Below are 18,935 nucleotides of genomic sequence, written 5' to 3' on the forward strand. Positions count from 1 at the left end.
GTCACGGATTAATGTGCGTCCGTTTTTACACCGACTGACCGACCGACTCAATGCTGTGAAGGAAGCATAACTGCCAGTCTCTCTGTGTGTGTGTGTGTGTGTGTGTGTGTGCGTGCGTGCGTGCGTGTGTGCGTGTGTGTGCACACGTGCTTGCGCGTGCGTGTGCATCTGATGCCAAAGCAGCAACTACGGGCATTAATAGTCTCAGCGAGGGGGCGGGAGGCAAACCTTCCACCGGCTCCTGAACGTTGAGGGGTCGGACATGGAGGATGCGGTGTGGGCGGGTCCAGAGTTGGGTTGTCTCGACTTTATTTCATTTACGACGAGTGATTTCATGTTGCATGCTCTCCTCCTTTTCTCAACTTCTTTCATACAGGTCTTCTTTTATGTCTTTTGTTGCACCTCTTTCTATCATCCATCTATCCACTGTTACTGATTGTGTGTGAATGAAAGACACACATGGGGAGAGAGGGAGAGAGAGACGGAGATGCACGGGCCTTACACAAACCACCAGCGTTATGACATTACATAGATACTTAATTAGAACCGTAGATATTCAGCAGTCCTGTTTTTTAACTCTGGCCACACCACTGACGGGAGTCCTCGGATGTCAAACGTGACACTGATGTCACGGAGTCCTGGAGCGCTCTTGTAACATCACCGCCTGTGAGAAGTTTAAGTTCAGTTTAAAGTTATTCCATCAGAGCAGGACGGCACTTTATCTTTGTGATTTGCACTTAGTTGAACAGGGGGTAAAACAAAAACTAAAAGGTAATTTAAATACATGTTAGTGTCCACAGCAGGACTTCAGCTTTATTAAACAATTTGTATTATCCAATGATCTGTGAGAAATCTTTTTTTTTCAGGTATTTTACTTTACAGTGATATAAAATGGAGAAAAGCTGCAAATACATTTGATAAGCTATAACTGGCAAATAGTTGGCAATTAAATGATAAATGACAAACAAGCTCTCAAAATTATTGTTGCTCTGATTAATTAGCTCCCAGCTCTCGGGCATTAATACACTTTGAAGTTACCACAAGTCTTTTTAATCATTAGAGGAATAGAGGAATACAGCAACAAGAGGCACATTTTACTTTATACACAAGCTTTTTAGGATCCAGAATATAAAAAAGAGGGTTCATTGATATGATAAAAGATGTATAAAGTCTCACTGCCATGTGACTGTCTCCCTGACGGTGCTGCTGGATGTTTTGGTTCGAATGGGAATGGAAAGCTTATGAGAGCCGCCGCCCGCTAACTTCCACATGGGTTCTTTTCACATGGGGAGCTTTCACGATCACTGCTACGCCACCGTTTAATCAGAAATGGAGAAGGGTCGGAGGGCAAATACGATTAGTAGCGTATGTTCCTGAACGCCGCATGAAACCACGAGAACCGACCCCGACCGACTGACAAGAGCGACCCTCGCTCACTGTCGCATCCCGCCAGGCGGCCTCTGGGGTCGGTCCTCACCCGAAACACCCGTCGAGCAGCATCCATGGTTCAGTTTTGCAAACCGTGTGTCCTGTGCTGCTCGAGCAGGACGCTCGCATGAACTAACAACAGATAGTTCTGTCTTTCTCTTCTTCTTTGTCGGCCTGGTGGTTACTATGGAAGGTCATAACCGCCAATGTGATGAAAATAAACCTCTTGTATGTCAGTTTCACAAAAATAATGAATATCTCTAGATAATGACTTCAGTGTAAGTAAGTATACTTAATTACGTATTAATTCGTATTTTGGTATTTGTAATACTGTTATGTTGCGATGTTTTTCAAAATGAGTCAATACAATTAGAAACTTCCTCAAAAAGACATATTCGTGTGTCACTTAGTCTTCTTGAGATACTTTGTCATTATTTAAAACAACGACGACTTGCAGGATTGATTTATTTTCACACCACAAGGTTCACAACAAAGTTTTCATCTTATTTTTTTGGGGGGGGAGCTTCATTTGGTTTATTCTTGTCAAGATCTTTTGATCCAAACTGTCTAGTTATCATCAATTTGACTGACTATTTGATTGATTGATTGATTGATTGATTGACTGATCAGAAACACGAGGTGCATCGAAGTCAACCTTTATTCCAGTTCGACAACTGTATGTTCTCTCAAGCTAGCTCCACATATTATGCATGGATCCAGTTAAAGCTTTTTCTATATATATATATTATATGTTACGTTTGAAAAAAAAACAACATAATTTCAAGTATGTAATCATACAAAATGTTTATATGTCAAAAAACAAAAAAAGTCAAACCTAGAAAGGGAAAGTTCCACAGACATGGTTCAACTCATTCTTTATGCTCGAGACAATTCAAGTGTGAAACCCATTCGACAAAATATGGATTTCATTGTATTGGAAAATAATCTTAAGTAAAAAGTGTTTTTTTTACACAAGAGCTTTAATCAGAAGAAACTGCAATGCATATTCAGTAAATACAATGAATTAGGCTTAAAGGTTTTTGTAGCAGAACGTTGTGAAAGCCTCAAAGTGAGTGAAGGGATCGAGGATGGTCCATGTCTGAGAAGCTTCCAGCGTCGTGTATTTGTGTCTTTCTCCCCAGTTATGAAGCTGTGTTACTGTACGAGTACTGTAACGTGTGTTCTCTCCACCTGCTTTACTGCAATGTTTCCTTTCAGTCATTTCTTTGCGGTCAGATAAATGACTTTTTTTCTTTCTGTGGCAACTTTCACAAAGAAACAATATTTACAACTTCAGCTTATGTTTGACAGAAAGCTGAACTTTTACTTTCTGTTTTGATTATTTACATGCAGTGAAATGATCTACTATCAAGAATGATTGGCACAATTCATTATGTCCAAACACATTTGAAAATGGTTAATGTGAGCCAGTAATGAATGTATGTGTTTGTTTTTTTATCATAATATTACCTCCAAATATCAAGTCGCTGATCATTTCCTTCGATGCGTGTCAGTTCCAATAACCTGGATATTGAATAAGATAACGAGTCACCAGTTCACGTCTGAACTAAAATGCTGTGTGTGCTGTTTAGTGCAGCATAACTGCACAAATATGTGTAGTCACTTTTCATAATTGCTCGGTTTAACGGGTAATAAAGTCAATATTTTTTCCAACCTAAACAGCAAAGTAAAATGCAGAAATCTATTTTTGAAGTGATTATAGTTTTCATAATAGATTTTTCCAAGATACTTTACTGAGTCCCGTTCTTTAGAGCCATTAGACTGAATCGTGTGTCTGCTTCCACCCTGTGTTCATGGCTTCTGTCTCTGTGGCATCGTGGACGGCCATCTTTATGTCTCACTCCAGCGGTGCTTCTATATTTTTGTGGATCATTTGTGGTATTCTCAGTTTTTCTATGTTCCTCTGCAGTATGTGATGACAGATGGAGCCTGTTGGTTTTAGTTCTGAAAACTACACTTGAGGGATCCATTCTCAGAGATGTGTGTGTGTGTGTATATATATGTATGTATATATGTATGTATGTGTGTATATATATATATATATATATATATATATATATATATATATATATATATACATATATATATATATATATATACATATATATATATATATATATATACATATGTGTGTATATATATATACATATACATATGTGTGTATATATATATATACATATGTGTGTATATATATATATACATATATATACATGTGTATATATATATATACATATGTGTATGTATATATATATATACATATGTGTATATATATACATATGTGTGTGTATATATATATATACATATGTGTATATGTGTATATATATATATATACATATGTGTATATATATATATATACATATGTGTGTGTATATATATATACATATGTGTATATGTGTATATATATATATATACATATGTGTATATATATATGTGTATATATATATATATATATATATATATATATATATATATATACATATACATATATGTGTATATGTGTATATATATATATATGTGTATATATATATGTATATATATGTATATGTATATATATATATATATATGTGTATATATATACATATGTATATATATATGTGTATATATGTATATGTATATATATATGTATATGTATGTGTATATGTATGTATATATATGTATGTATATGTATGTATATATATATATATATGTATATATATATATATGTATATATATATATGTATATATATGTGTATGTATATATATGTGTGTATATGTATATGTGTATGTATATATATGTATATATATATATGTGTGTATGTATATATATGTATGTGTATATATATATACATATATATATTTATGTGTGTATATACATATGTATATATATACACAATATATATCTATCTAGATATATGTATACATATATTTTTTTTTCTTTTGCTTTATGTGTACGACAAATATGACTATAAGCTGTTTTTTTTCTTCTTTCCTTGTATGTGTCTGTGAAATAAATACTATTTTATCACACGTTGAGCATCTTTGATTGTTTCCGTGTGCGTTCATTGGTTGGTTAAAACAATCTAGAGATAATGTCTTCACAGATGAGCCAGTGTTGGACACTAAGTCTTTTTTAAAAATGAAAATAAATCTTCGGGTAGTGTACACATTGTGAATGCCGGAGGCACAGTGGAGGGTTTAGTGGGAACATGGAGGAGTTGTTAAACTTCATTCAGAGGAGTGGAACCTGACTCAGGCCAACTGCTTCCTGCCTGCTGTCTCCAGGATATTCCTGCTTAGCAGAACCAGCTCTCACATAAATACTCAGAGCAGCAGCACATCCTCCTCTACTCTGAAGTCAGGAAGTGTGATTTATAGCACCGCTTTCACAGGATCAATGGGACACGAAACCTTTGGTCTCAGATGTCATTATGCAAATGACTCATGTATCAATGTATTAAATGAGACAGCAAGCCGGAGATGTGTCAGGAAAGATGTGTTACTTTCTTTAACTTGTTTTTAAAACATTTTAATATCTTCCCGTCCTAAAATGCAGGATAACAAGTTAAACTAGAAAGCCAAAGAGAGAAAAGACGTGTAAGATAAGAATCCTTTATTAGTCCCGCAGTGGGGAAATTGCAGGATTACAGCAGCGAGCGATGGCAGTAAAATAAGAAAAGTGGTTGTAAAACGTGTCAGAAAAAGTCACCAACAATTCACAGCACAGTGGGGAATGACAATAACATGAAAAATGTTATAGAAATAGTATAAGTAGATAAGAAAAGCCATTAAAAAGTCATAATCTCAAAGATGTCCATGAATGAAGCATAGAATTGTATATGCCTTTAAAACCCTCAGAGCAAAAGTACTGTGCCAAAAAGTTTCATGAAGAAATCCTGGTGTATGTCATGTTTTTTACATGAACTGTTCTATCTTTGGAAATCATGTCCTATAACAAAAATGTTACGAAAAAGTCAGAAAAGAAATGTTGGTGTATAATAAATGAGGTCATTATTCAACGTGATCGCAATCGACTGCAGGTGCAGTTTTATTGTTATTGTTTGACAATAAAGAACGACAGGATCTTCTTTTTTGGGAGAATGTTTTCAGATTGGTAGGATTTTAGAAAATCCTGCTAAAATAAACGAGCCTCGTACTCATGGTAGCAGGTCATGGTCACAGAAAACCAGTCAGAAAACATTTGGAAGCAACAATTCAAAAGGCAAAATGGTCGATCCCTTTTCAATATTAAATATGTGTTCATAAAAACAGATTTATTTTCTTCAGAAACGACACAACATCCATAATCCACAGTGGAGAATAATTTATTTGCATCTTGTACAAAGAAAACTTCTCACCGAAACAGAATGTGAACAATAAATACCCGAGAGCAGTAGAACCAGTAGAATGTGGTGTGTACTTACAAAAATAAGTCAATGAAATATATTCTTTTTACATATCTGAGGACACCGTCTCCTTTTGCTACGAAAATGATAAACCCAAAAAATAAAGAATGACACTGTAGCGCACATTCCCAACAGCTGAAATATGAAACTTAAATGTGATTTATGTTCTCGTTAGAAAAAAAAAAGTAAGATACACCGCCAAATGTAAACATAAGAAAAAATCCAAACTGTATCTGAGCGTTAGCTTCAGAGAGGACGCCGCGCGGCCGGGGTTCGTTTCCTCAAACATAATCAGACAAAGTTCATTTGGGGATTTTTTGTTGGGTATCAATGAACTTTTGGGACAATATTTGTGAATAAAACCAGTGAATTTTTCCACAGATTACTTGAATTTAACAACCCAGCCATGTTTGTTTATGTGTGTTTTCACACCTCACAGAGCAACACAACATATAAACTGTTTCAAACACAATCCATTATTATTATTATTATTATTATTATTATTATTATTATTGCCTCTTACACGCTTTGCATTAACACACAACTGTAGTGAGACATGAGTTGAACTCCTCAGAGCTGAAACGGTTCGCTGTTACACTATTAGACATTTAGAAAACTAAACTTTATTTATGTTCTCCTCTGATTTGAGTACATTTTTGATTTAATATAATGGACTAAGATCAAGATTTAACACCAAGTGTGAAGTGAGATTATTTTTCTTCTTATTTGCTGACAATCATATTTCACAAATCTTATCTGATGGACAGATACTGCGCGTGGGTGACACAGGAAATTACATCAATACAGCAGCAAACCCCCTAAATACATCAAATCCCCAACAAATGGAACTCTAAAATCATACAATTCATTCTCTAAAATGTATTTTTTGTCCAGCAAGCAAACGCAAATACAGACAATTCTATTATCTGTGAATCATAAAAACAACAAACACAAAACAACAACTGTTTAATATAAATAATCTCATAATTGTTCCTGTGTGTGAATCAAAAGAAGCTGCAGTTAGAGCATGTTGTGTGGCGAGCGTGGAATATGTTCAAATACTAACACGGAGGACCCTCCTCAAGGAAGAACCGTCGGCAAAGCTCCACCAAAATATACACGGAACCAGTTTGAGTGTGCACCTTCTTTGAGAAAAACTTGAAAGACGGATACAAACGAGTCCCTTTGGACTTAAGAGGCTCACCACAAGGATGAGATGTAACTGATGAGGCCGAAAAAACACACCAAAAATATACTTCAGGCTATTTAAAGCTTATTTTAACAGCAACTAAAAAAAAACGTAAAGCTTAAAAACTGCAAGGCACCTTTTATCAAATCCTTGTCATGTTTCATTTCCCCTTTGTGTTTATGTCGCTTTGCTGTACATTTATTTCCGTTGGCAGACGAGCAGCCCGCCATTCTGTTTAATATTCTATGTAATAGAAATGAAGAAACGGTGATGCTCGTCTGACTTCATTGACGACTCGTGTATCGAGGCGTCGTCGCGCCGACAGCGAGGCTCACAGGAGTTCCTCACTTCACTGCTCTTTGGGATTTCTTTTTGTCTTTTCTGTTCTCTGTTGCACTTCCTGCCTTTGGCCAGGAGAGGTCGATACAGATGTGACCTCGTTGATTTCTTTAAAAGGTTTCATGAGAAGTTTCCTGGAAAGAACTTTGTAATTTGGGTCTAATTATAGAGGAAACACCCAGAGTTCAACTGGTACACTAATATTACTTTAGTCAGTGCTTATAAGAAGTCAGCAAAACATGCACAAATAGTTTTCCAAGGATCTTTAAGGAAAAAGAACAAGTGTCATTATTTTAAAGCCAGATCTGATAGTCCTCTCTAGGAGATATTTAGGAAATCACAAACTACCTTACAAAATTCAACATGACAGAGGAGAGTATCCTGGTGGACTTTTGGGTTTGATCAAATTTAGCACTTATCTCGAACGTGGCAGGTTTAGAAAGAGGTCATCAGTGTCTCGTCGCAGCCCGCTGAGTCATGATTCGTACCGAGAGAATGCGTTTAGACTTTGGTGACGTTGTTCTCGAGCTGCAGCTGCGGCTGCAGCTGGTCTTCGTCTTCGTCTTCGTCTTCGTCGTCGACGCTCAGGTCCAGCCTCAGGTTATCCAGCGTCTGACGGATCGTCAGGGTCTCCTTCCGCCTGTGAAGAGAAGACAGAGAGACTCACGGCGACGCACTTCATGCCATGGCGATAATAATAACGGTGTGTGTGTGTGTGCGTGTGTGTGTGTGTGTGCGTGTGTGCGTTAGAGTACGTACTTGGTCTGCAGGTGTTGGTCGAGCAGCTGCCTCTGCAGCCGGCCGCTCGTCTCCCTCTCCTCGGCCAGCTCCCTCTGGGTGTGGCGGTATTGCGCCTCCTTCCTGCTCGCCTCCTCCTCCGCCTCGTTCAGCTGGCGCTTCAGAGAGCGCATCCTCTGGGCCATCTGGGGGACCAATCACAGCTTTCGGGTCAGACAGAGAGGCAGGACTGGACGGTACATGTTCCCACATGAAAACGGCCTCAAGGTTGTCACCGCCTACTTTTTTACCCCCCCAAAAAATGTGACGTGACAGCTGTTTATTGCTGTCGGTGTGTTAATGGCTAAATTTATTCAGGGGTAATGTCAAAATGCTAGATGAAAATATTTTAAATTTCATAAGGACAATGAGAACTGTGTCCCAAAGAGCTACCTATATTTACTGAATGTGACCAAATGTTATTATAGGGATGTTCAAAGAAGAACATGACGGAACAGAAACAAACAGATCAGACTGTGTGTGTGTGTGTGTGTGTGTGTGTGTGTGTGTGTGTGTGTGTGTGTGTGTGTGTGTGTTACCAGGTCTTTCTGCTCGGTTGCTATCCTGTGTTCCTCTTCCATCTGATCGCTCAGCTCGTTGTTCCTCCTCTCCAGTTTCCCGATGGCGCTCGTCAGAGCAGACTTGTTCCTGCAGAACACAAACACGGTCAGCTGCTATGGCGACACCTTGTCGGCATCAGCAGACCTTTGGAAAGATGCTTAAAAGGTGGGTGGGGGGGGACTAATCCGTCACACGAGTTGTAAACCTGGAACGGAATGGTTTTTTGTTCCCCTGTTCGTGATGGAGCCGTGTGATCGGCAGGTCAGAAATGGAACCGAGGATACGGACAGAAAAGCCCCAGGAAGAGGTTTGTGAAACTACAACGACGGCCTCACGGTCACACGCCTCAGTCACAGGTTACGCTATTAGTTTGTCTTTAGTCCATCCGATTCTGCCTCATTGGAGCAAATTCGGACGGACGGTTACCGTGACCTTGACCTTTGACCGCCAACGCTTGTTCAGTTTATCCTTCAGGTGAAGATGATGGTGAAATCCGCCCGAAGTGTTCGCTGAGAATAGACTGAACGTACAGACAAAGCCCGAATACACAGCTTAATAGTTTGTTTAAAAGGTCACGGGACTGACCTCTCCTCTATCCTCAGCGTGTTCTCCAGTTCTTTGACTCGGCTCTCGGCTCTGGAGATGACATCCTCCTGAACTCTAGAGCTCTGAAGCTCCTCCACCTCCAGACGAAGCTCCCGCAGCTACAGAGAGAGAGAGAGAAGAGAGAGAGAGAGAGAGAGAGAGAGAGAGAGAGAGAGAGAGAGAAGGTGAAGTAAGACATTGTGGAACAGAAACGTCAAAGACAAATCTGATTTCAGGATGCTTCGAGGCAGAGGTTCTCAACTGGACCATCACCCTCAATGACGAATCGAGAAACATTCTCAACTTCTCAAATTGATTTTATGAGAAGATGGCGCAGTTTGAACCTGAGATGGTAGAGAATATGCCAACCCAAAAACGAGTTTAAAGTAAATCAAAACGAGCAGCTGCTGGTGACGCTCGAGGGAACTATTCCCTTTTACACTCAATTAGCTGCATTTTAATAAAAAGACTAAAAGTGCATCTTCAGGACACAAGGGATTACGAAATACATAACAATTCAGAATCTTCAACCAAAACTCAACAGCTTCCCGTACAAACAAAAAAGCCCAACAACTAAGAATTAGTTTCAAAAAGACTCAAATGACCTAAGTTCAACTGAGAATACACGCTCACTGAATCTAGTACAGACACTTTAATGAAAAAGTCAGTCTTTAGGAGGAGCTTTTCCACAAATTCAAAATAAATTAAACAAAAAAATGCAATTCAAAAGGATTCATATTTACAAAATGTACTTTTGTTGTGGACATCATTAGGTAAGTACTGAAAAACATTGTGCTTTTCAGAAAATTAAGCATATTGAGTTGGCTGTTTAATTTAATTATCCTAAAAACCCAGAGTCTCCCCATCAGGATGGTTTGACCCAACCTGGCACTCACTGCTGAAAACAAGTTGAAACCAGAGCTGGCAAAGAAACAACACTCTCCTGCATAAAAAAAGCCCTTCAAAATAAAAGCACAGGATGAAAAAAAATTAAATACAAATTATTTATTTATTTTATTGTTTACAGGCAAAGACCCACTGAAAACAGGTCCCAACCAGTTGAGAATCACTGCTTTAAGGAAACACGCACACGCACACACACAGTACCTGTCTCTCCATGGCGACCTTGTCGGTTTCCAGCTGGTCGTTCAGATCCTTCTCCTGGATCACCTTCAGCTGCAGCTGCTCGTTCTGACAGCAAACACACAGACAGACGTCTCAATAACCAGGTCAGCCAGAAGTCAATGAAACGGCACGGCGAGTAAACGCACGGTGGAGGCGATCACTTCCTGTCTGCCGGCGTGTTTACCTGCTCGATGGCTCTCTTGTGTTTGTTGGCCCATCTCAGCTCGCTGTCATGCAGCTCCTCCAGGTCGCTCTCCAGGTCGATTATCTTCTCCTGCGAGAGTCCAAACAGTCACAACTCATTGTCAGAACACTTGGCGTTGTTTGTTTGTTTGTTTGTTTGTCTTTCAGGCAGCTCCTCAGCCGAGGTCAGCCGTTAGCCGCCGTCTCATCAGCGGAAGACATTTGGGCTATTTAGAAAACAGACGCAGACGATGTATCTTCAGAAATAGCGACACAATGAACATTTAGGATTATGGGATTAGCATACCGATCGCTGGAATTGGATTTGCATAATTAATACCTCATTAACCCCACACTCTTTGCATGACTGATTAATTCAAGTGGACATCTTCGTTTGAATCATAAGGTCACGTATGAAAACACTCTGAGGAAAGAGAGAGTTCACTTCAAGGGAGAAACATTCAAAGAACAAGTCGTTTCATCGGTTAGCAGTCTGACATCCCATACTGGTAGTTTTTTTTAAAGGGTTTTGGTCTTTGCATGAGATGCGAAAAGAAAAGTACTAAAAGGTTAATAATGGTCTATTCATCATTTCATATGAACCATATGCACTTAGCTCCAGTACCTGAGCCACTTTCACTTGCTTGGCCAGGTCCTCTTTGGTCTGGTTGGTGCTCTGCAGCTCCATGTGCAGGTCGTCCACAGACCTCTCCGCCTGCTTGCACTGCAGCTGGATCCTCTCTCTCAGCTGGATCTCCTCCTCCAGCGTCTGCTCTCTATCGATCAGCTTACCGGAGACCTGCGGGACACGCGAGGCGTCACGTTAACGGGCCCACGCGGTCGGCGTTACATTCTGTTTGTATCGGACGGCGGGCGACACACACGCACCTCTCCCTGCAGTCGGTCGACGAGGATCTGCAGCCTCAGCAGCTCCTGCTCCTTCTCCAGCAGAGACTCCTCCAGCTCCTCCACCCTCAGCTGGCTGTCGGCGCGCAGCTTCTGCTGCAGGCTCAGCTCGGCCGTGGCCTGCGTGGACGCCAGCAAGCTGTCGCTCAGCTGGAAGCACACGCGGGGACGTGCGGGTTAGCGGGTACACACTCCACTCTGTGCTCACCGGCTTTACCAGAAGAGGTGTCACTCAAGGGAAAGCATCCTTTACACGAGGACTTTCATCAAGCTGCTCTTCGTGGTGACCAGAGGCAGTTTTGACTTTGCATTTGGGTTCTAATTGTGTTTAAGACAACTGTGTCATGCTGCTAAGTGTTATTAGTTTTTAACAAAAGTAAATAAAATCCAAATGTTATGTGTCCTGGGAAAGATGGGCTTGGCCGTCTGTACCTCTGACTCCAGCCTGAGGATGGTGCTGTTGAGCTCCGATGTCCTCTTGTCTCGGGTGTCTTTGTGGACCTCCAGCTCCTCCAGCTCTCTCTCCGCCAGCCACAACTTCTCCGTCAGCGTCTGAGCATGCAGCGTCTGCTTCTCCAGGTTCTCCTGAACACAACACACACACACACACACACACACACACACAGTTCAGACCCCTGCCTCCTCATACTATGTGTGTGTCTTATGTGCATGTTGATTTACTGAGACGTTGCACTGATTGAATGACACCAATTTAAAAGCTGACAGATCAAAAACAGATTAATTAATCAGGAGCAATGTTGCAATGTGCTTTGATAACTATAACCAATAATGCCTTAATGTCATCATTTTGTCAGAAATTGGAAACTTTTGCATTGTGAAAAAATACCAATATGAATTATTACTGTGTTTTAAACATGGTCTCGTTATCTATGAGATTAGACAAATGGGATGAAATGTTCCTTTATGAGCTGAGAAAATTATTCTCAAGCCAAATTAGTTATTTTGGATTATGTCAATTAAGAATTCTACATTTTTGATCTGACAGGACTATCATTCAATGATCAACAAGTCCTCACACAACGGTCTAGATGAGGTCTCACGAACAAAATGATTTGGTCACGTTTTGTGTGTTTTCCTATGAATGCCCAGCAACACACACAATCTGTGTACTGGGAAGTTGCTGCGTACCTCAGCGTCATGGATCTTGTTTTGGAGGGACTGCTGGAGAAAGCTGAAGGCGTACTCCTGGGTGTTGGCCTCCACCATCATGTCACGGGCCTGCTTCACCTCAATCTGATCAGGACAGGAAAAGAGTCAGTCCCGTAAACCCCTCCCCCTCCCATGGATACTGACAGTAGGAGTACATCATCCATCCTCTCACACCTCCATCTCCCTGTGTCTCTCGCCCATGGATTGGTTCTCCCTCTCCATCTCGACCATCTGCTCTCTCATCCTCTTCATCTCGTTGGTCAGCTGAGCGTTGGTCCTCAGCAGGTCCTCGTTGTTCACCAGCAGGCCGCGCATCTCAAACCTGCAGAGGGAGGCCGGTGTCAGACAGATGACAGAGGAGGGGGGCGGGACCACCTGCAGAGAATCCTATTCTCATCTTGTCGTGGGCAAGTAGAAGTGTACCAAGTAGTACACTTCTCAGGACACTTTGACATCACTTGGGCGTGCGGTTACAAAAAAAATAATTTCCGAGTCAAACGTAAAGTCCCAGAGACACGGAAGTTAAAACGTCCTTAACTTCTGTATTGTGACGTATTTCACAGGGAAACAGAATATGTGAGCGGTGGAGAGTTACAAAAGACGTTTTAATCAAATCCTTCGCATTCAATTGGATCTCTAAAAAGTGGGAGGTCCTCAAATCTAAATACACGTTTAGAGAGTTTGTTGGACGTTTGTTGATTGCAATTGAATTTGGACATAAAAATTCTAAGAAATTACATTTTCTTTTTGCATATAGGTGCTCAGTAGGATTGGGGGATGTGATCTGAAAGGGTTAAAAGTTTTTGTTTTCTTTCATTGCATCTCTTGAATGTTCTCTTTAAAGAAAGTTTCACAATAAATCGGAAAGAAAGAAACCAAAATGCCAAGAAAAGCAGGCAAGAGAGCAACAAGACAAACCAACGAAAAACCACTCAACCAATAGAAAGAGAGAAAAATCACATCATATCTGACCTGATCTGGTTCCTCTCCTTCTCCATCTCCACACTCTCTGCCTCTAGAAACTGGTTCCGCTGGAGAGAACACACACACACACACACACACACACACACACACACACACACACACACACACACACACACACACACACACACACACACACACGCACACACACACACACGCACACACCATCAAAATATATTTAGACTTGTGTTAACAAAGCTCATTCTTACAGCAGAAGTACACGTCACCCAGAGTGAATCAGGTGAGGCCTACCTTCTGGCAGGCGTCCATCTGTTTGGTCAACTCCTCGATGTAGTTTTTTTTATTCGGCGCGCCCAGAGTGTTAGAGCGCATACTGTAGTGGTTGGAGGGGGCCACCTGCAGCAACGAAAACAGATATTGAAATATGGTATTGAATTATGGGGGGGACACTGTGTGTACGTGTGTGTGTGTGTGTGTGTGTGTGTGTGCATGTGCACGTGTCTGTGTGAGAGTAAACGTACTGCGTGGTTGACCTCGACCCTCCTCTTCACCAGAGTATCGTAGGCGGAGTAACGGGGTCGCGGGACGTTGTGGGTGGGCGTGCCCACGGGACTGGTGCTGCGACTGTTGAAGCTGTACATGTTCATCTCTGAGGTGGCAGGAGACAGTGCACCTTGAACCTGGACATGAGGAGGGAGGGAGGGGTTGTGTGTGAGCAAGTTATGTCAAATACTGTCGTGTCTATATCTTGGCTAGTCAGGTTAAAAAATATATGTATATATAAATAAAATGCAATGATGCTTTTCAACTTTTTTCACAAATTCTAGAAAGCTGAAGCTGCATTTAAAATATGAATCCGTCAGTTGCAGACAATGTTTTTTTATTTATCATATTGAAGATAAAACATTGTTTTTTAGTTCAAATTGAAAGTATTTGGAAGCGTCTGTTTTTGTTTCAATTTACGTGATATTAAAAGTAATAATACAACATAAAAACTGATGAACTAAAACAAACAAAACAAATGTATGGAAGATAAAGAAATAACAAACCACCACAAACCTTGAACTCCGACATGCGGTGCATGGGGTTGTAGTCCATGGAGGCCGTGGTGGTGTACGGACTGTGGAACGCTCTGGGGGGGCTGTCGACTCCCCACTGCAACACACACACACACACACACACAGGACGACTGCTTCACACCAAACAACAACGCAGTGACAGTGGAGACACACAAAGCAACAACCAAACAGACCAGGCCAGTTCAGACGTGTGGATCCAGCTATGATTATGAATTTGCAAAGTTTTACTCTTCCTTTAATATTAAATCATAAGAAGCAATTCTGGTTTAGTAGGTACGGCATTTTGTTATAATACATTCAATCAATTGCAAAACCTTAAAGATGCAAAGATCTAAAATATCGGAATCCATGATGAAGAATCTCACATATAGATTACTACAAAAACTATAATTGCTAGTGGTCCATAAATAATCCCACTAAGATTATTCACAATGACGATATGATTGCATATTATTTGAAGTGATCAAATGAGGTAAATTAATGTGTTGTGAGTTTATTTATTCAAAGTAGATGCACATGTTGAGAAAATACTTGTCTTTGTGTAATTCATTACGATTTGAACGCGTCATCTTGCATTTAATGGTGCTGATATTGATTACGTTTGATAATTGTAGGATAATTAGGATAATTGTATCATGAAGAGTTTCTCAACCTTGGCTTCATCAGACATTATCATTTTAAATTAAATTATAGGATCTAAAAATGTGATAACAACCAAGAAGAAGGTGAGAAACTCTTGACTTTTGTGATCAGTGAGGGATTCAGGTCGGCCAATGAGAAACCTTAAATCTCTGTTTTGTCCAGGAGGTGGTGCTGTTCCACTGGAAAGGAAATTGCATCATACAATGCTGCATGAAAAGTGCCATATTAATATAATTAGATTTAGAATATGAAAGTTCTTAAATCAACATTAACTAATTGTGAGAGTCTGGGTCGTCTCTTTAAAACAATGTTGAAGACCAGACAACAGGGAACAACTGAGGGATTAACAACTTTTATAATAACAAAACTGAACTAAACGCTTTACCAGCTGACTTTGAGTCCTGAAAGTCACATTCTTCTTTCAGTGAATTATAGAATAAGACTGCTGTACTGGACTAATAGAAAATTGCACTTTTACATTTGATTGCTTGCAGATTGTGTCTCTTGTTTTTTTCTAATTAGACAGGTTTCATTCTTAACTCCAAGATGGAGGACATTGCAGTGCATGGGCAACAAGAGACCTTACAGCTGTGTTCTGTCCAGCAGATGGCACTGTTTGATAACTGGTTCTGAGTTTCAGGAATCACAGATATGACGGAGACAGTTCTTTATGATCATCAGACGTTTCACCTTACTGATCCGAGACCACGGTCCCCCTCACCTACCCGGTCAGGCGTAGTGTCCCAGTCCCGCGAGGCCAGGGACTCCAGGGACCCTCGGTAATTGTTCGTCCCCAGCCGGTTGGTCTCCCATCGGGCCAGCCTGGGGCCGTTCTCCCCCACCGTCCCGCCGCCTCCTGGACCATCTGCATCCCTGCCACTCAACCCGTTGGTCTTGTGCTCGTTGTTGAGGAACAGCTGATACTTGGGGTTCTGGCTGGCCGGCACGGCTCGGGGTGTGGTGGGCTCGCTCTCTGTCGGGCTGTCCGACTGCTTGCTCAGATCCAATTCAGGCTCCTGGAGGAGACGCGCAGAGGGCGAGCGAGGAGGAATGAAATAGATGAAGTATTTTCATTTATATAATCTAGAATGCCAGCTACAGGTAGTGTAAGTTGGTTTCTCAATGGGTAAAGTAATAATAACATTCTTTATTACGGACTTAAGTCATGAATCTATTGCAACTATAACACACACAATAATTTCAATTTGACTTTAACACCAAGGACTTGTGACTTAATCTGGCCTTTTGACTTGATATTCTCCCAAAGCCCAAAAAATGAAAATCGATCGATTGTTTCTGACAACACGTATAGTTTGACTCAACTAGACAGCAGCCAAACATAACATGTGAGCAGGAGCTTTTGGCAGCGCAGACAGACAGATAATACACATATTTTAAAGAGTTGAAGCACTAGGTTTGTAACTTTGTAATGACTTTGTTCCACCTTTGCACATACTGAGGATAATATGCCACAATAATTGAAATACACAGAGTCATGTTTTCTCGCCAAGCAAATGATCAGGCAGAAACAAACAGAATGCAAAAATGCACAAAAGTATCCTGATGACTGTAATTTGTCCCAATTACTGCAATCATGCTGTAAAAATCAACACATTCATAGCGTGAAGGTTGTTGTTATTATTTTTAGACCAAAGGCAACAAAAATGTACACATTTAGAGGAAAAGAATCAAAGAGAAGTGAGAGTAAGCGTAAGTGAGGCCAGAGAGTTTTGGGCTGTTTGATTAGTACGATTGGAGAAGGCTTGATAATCTCGCTTTCGGGTTGTCATGCGGATTGAATGCAAGGAGATGAGTCATAAACCGCTGTCACGCCGTCCTCACGCAGAGCTTATCGTTTCATGCAAGATCATCAAAATGGTCGCTCAGGACATTTTCCTTTTGCTTACCGATCCCAGGCCGGAGTCAGTCACTGAGTCTCTACCAGACTTTGCGGTTTGGGTTTTGCTCCTTAGTTCTGAGTCAGTCTTCCCAACGCTGACTCCTACTGGACAATCTATTCTCGCGGTGATCTTACTAGTGTAGGTGCCTCTCTGGGCCGACTGAGCCACGTTCTGGGTTTCCCTGAACGGAGGAGGGGTCACGGTGATGTTGGGAACCGCACCGTCATCTTGTCCGACGCCTTCCAGTGCGGGAGTGGACGGACTCGACGTGGGCTTTGGAAGCTCGCGAGCTTCTGCGGGAGCGGACTTTGGGACTTGTCGTGTTCCAGATGAGGGGCTCTGTGGGGAGCCGGAGGAAGTGACGTGATCTGGATCGGAGAATTTACCGATCAGGTCTTTGACGCTGCCGGCTCGGCGCAAGTTTGAACTGCGGGACAGGCCTGTGGCTGGTTTCTTAAGACTGGCCCTCCAGGCCTGCTCTGACTTGTCTTCAGTGGCGGCCGGGTGAGGACTAACTGGTGAGTGTAGGTAAGAAGAGTTGAGCGCACGCTGAAAGAAGTGAACACAATGACAAATCCCCAACAACACTGTTAGCAAGAAGTCTGAGCAGCAAGTAGAACAGGTTAGTAGCGGGAGATTTCACAGGCAATACAAAGTGACCAGAACAATGAGCAGGGTTACTTTATGGCAATGTTGGGTGTTGCTAATATTGCTAAACAGCGACCACAAGTGGTAATTACAGGATTACGGCACAATTGCCTGCGGTTTCCCAAGATCCTCTTTAGGTCATTCTCTTGTAAGCTGTTTGATTGACACAATAAATAGTAGCCGTCTGTGGCAGCCTCAGATCTCTACAATGGTAGCAAAGATCTTTACAGATACCAGACCAAACTCCCTTTGTATAAATGTACATATGTACTATAAACAATAATGTTGCTGCCAAATTTATGACTTGATGGTGTTATTTTGAGCATTGATGGAGCAGCTACAATGTTAGCGTAACCTAGCACTCCAGACTCCATTCAGAAAACAAACGTTTTTAAAGTTGTTATTCCTGCGGACAATTATAAAACAAGACACAATACACTTTAGTTTTTCAACGTATCTGGGACTTAAAAAGTGTGTACAAAGCAGCAATAGGGGCAATATAATGGCCAAGGTTCAGTTGTTGGTAGGCCATCCTCGAGTAATGTGAATAAACATAAAATCATCCGGCTGGTGTGAGCACACGATTAGCAGCACGACGTTAGCCGCAGTTAGCAAGGTTGCAGTGACAAAATAGAAAGACTGTGCTACTTCCTCTTTCAGATGATACTTCCTTTAAACCTAGAAAGCAGTGAGTTCCCATAATCAACGCAACTAGATTCAAAGACATCATTCCTCCATTTAGATTTGAACTTTCCAAGGATTCCTCCGAAGCAGCATGTCAACGTGTTAGTCACGTCTCCTGTCTTTACAGCGTGGAGATGTTTTTGAGCATGCATAATGACATGAAGCCCTGTGTGAGTGAGTGAGTGTGTGTGTGTGTGTGTGTGTGTGTGTGTGTGTGTGTGTGTGTGTGTGTGTGTGTGTGTGTGTGTGTGTGTGTGTGTGTGTGTGTGTGTGTGTGTTCCTGACATAAATCCCTCTTGAGGAAGTGCAACATCTGCTCGTTCATCTGAAAAATCCCAACCCTCCCCCCAAAGCAAAACATCCCACTTTCTCA

The 18,935-nt window shown here is 41.2% G+C and overlaps 2 protein-coding genes across 3 annotated transcripts in view; one reads left to right on the forward strand and one right to left on the reverse strand.

Moving 5' to 3' along the window:
* il11ra (interleukin 11 receptor subunit alpha) overlaps window positions 1–3,436 on the forward strand; it is a 43,872-nt gene extending 40,436 nt beyond the window's left edge. For both annotated transcript variants that reach the window (XM_068574763.1, XM_068574762.1), the window contains exon 12: window positions 1–3,436. This exon is cut by the window's left edge and continues 668 nt beyond it. The gene's annotated coding sequence lies outside the window, so the exon portion shown is untranslated.
* Window positions 3,437–5,734: 2,298 nt separating this feature from the next.
* LOC137783869 (cingulin) overlaps window positions 5,735–18,935 on the reverse strand; it is a 51,978-nt gene continuing 38,777 nt past the window's right edge. The window contains exons 8-23 of the mRNA XM_068574208.1: window positions 16,055–16,345; window positions 14,668–14,763; window positions 14,130–14,288; window positions 13,900–14,004; window positions 13,639–13,697; window positions 12,841–12,988; window positions 12,646–12,750; window positions 11,929–12,081; window positions 11,479–11,646; window positions 11,216–11,389; window positions 10,592–10,681; window positions 10,390–10,473; window positions 9,283–9,401; window positions 8,676–8,784; window positions 8,119–8,282; window positions 5,735–7,999 (exon numbers count right to left, since the gene is read on the reverse strand). Coding sequence (XP_068430309.1) covers window positions 7,861–7,999; window positions 8,119–8,282; window positions 8,676–8,784; window positions 9,283–9,401; window positions 10,390–10,473; window positions 10,592–10,681; window positions 11,216–11,389; window positions 11,479–11,646; window positions 11,929–12,081; window positions 12,646–12,750; window positions 12,841–12,988; window positions 13,639–13,697; window positions 13,900–14,004; window positions 14,130–14,288; window positions 14,668–14,763; window positions 16,055–16,345 — 2,163 coding nt within the window. The 3' untranslated portion in view covers window positions 5,735–7,860. The remainder of the gene's footprint in view (window positions 8,000–8,118; window positions 8,283–8,675; window positions 8,785–9,282; window positions 9,402–10,389; window positions 10,474–10,591; window positions 10,682–11,215; window positions 11,390–11,478; window positions 11,647–11,928; window positions 12,082–12,645; window positions 12,751–12,840; window positions 12,989–13,638; window positions 13,698–13,899; window positions 14,005–14,129; window positions 14,289–14,667; window positions 14,764–16,054; window positions 16,346–18,935) is intronic.

Source organism: Clinocottus analis, unplaced genomic scaffold (assembly GCF_023055335.1).
Source record: "Clinocottus analis isolate CAN_PGR_092001 unplaced genomic scaffold, fCliAna1.0.p SCAF_13, whole genome shotgun sequence".
NCBI lineage: Eukaryota > Metazoa > Chordata > Actinopteri > Perciformes > Cottidae > Clinocottus > Clinocottus analis.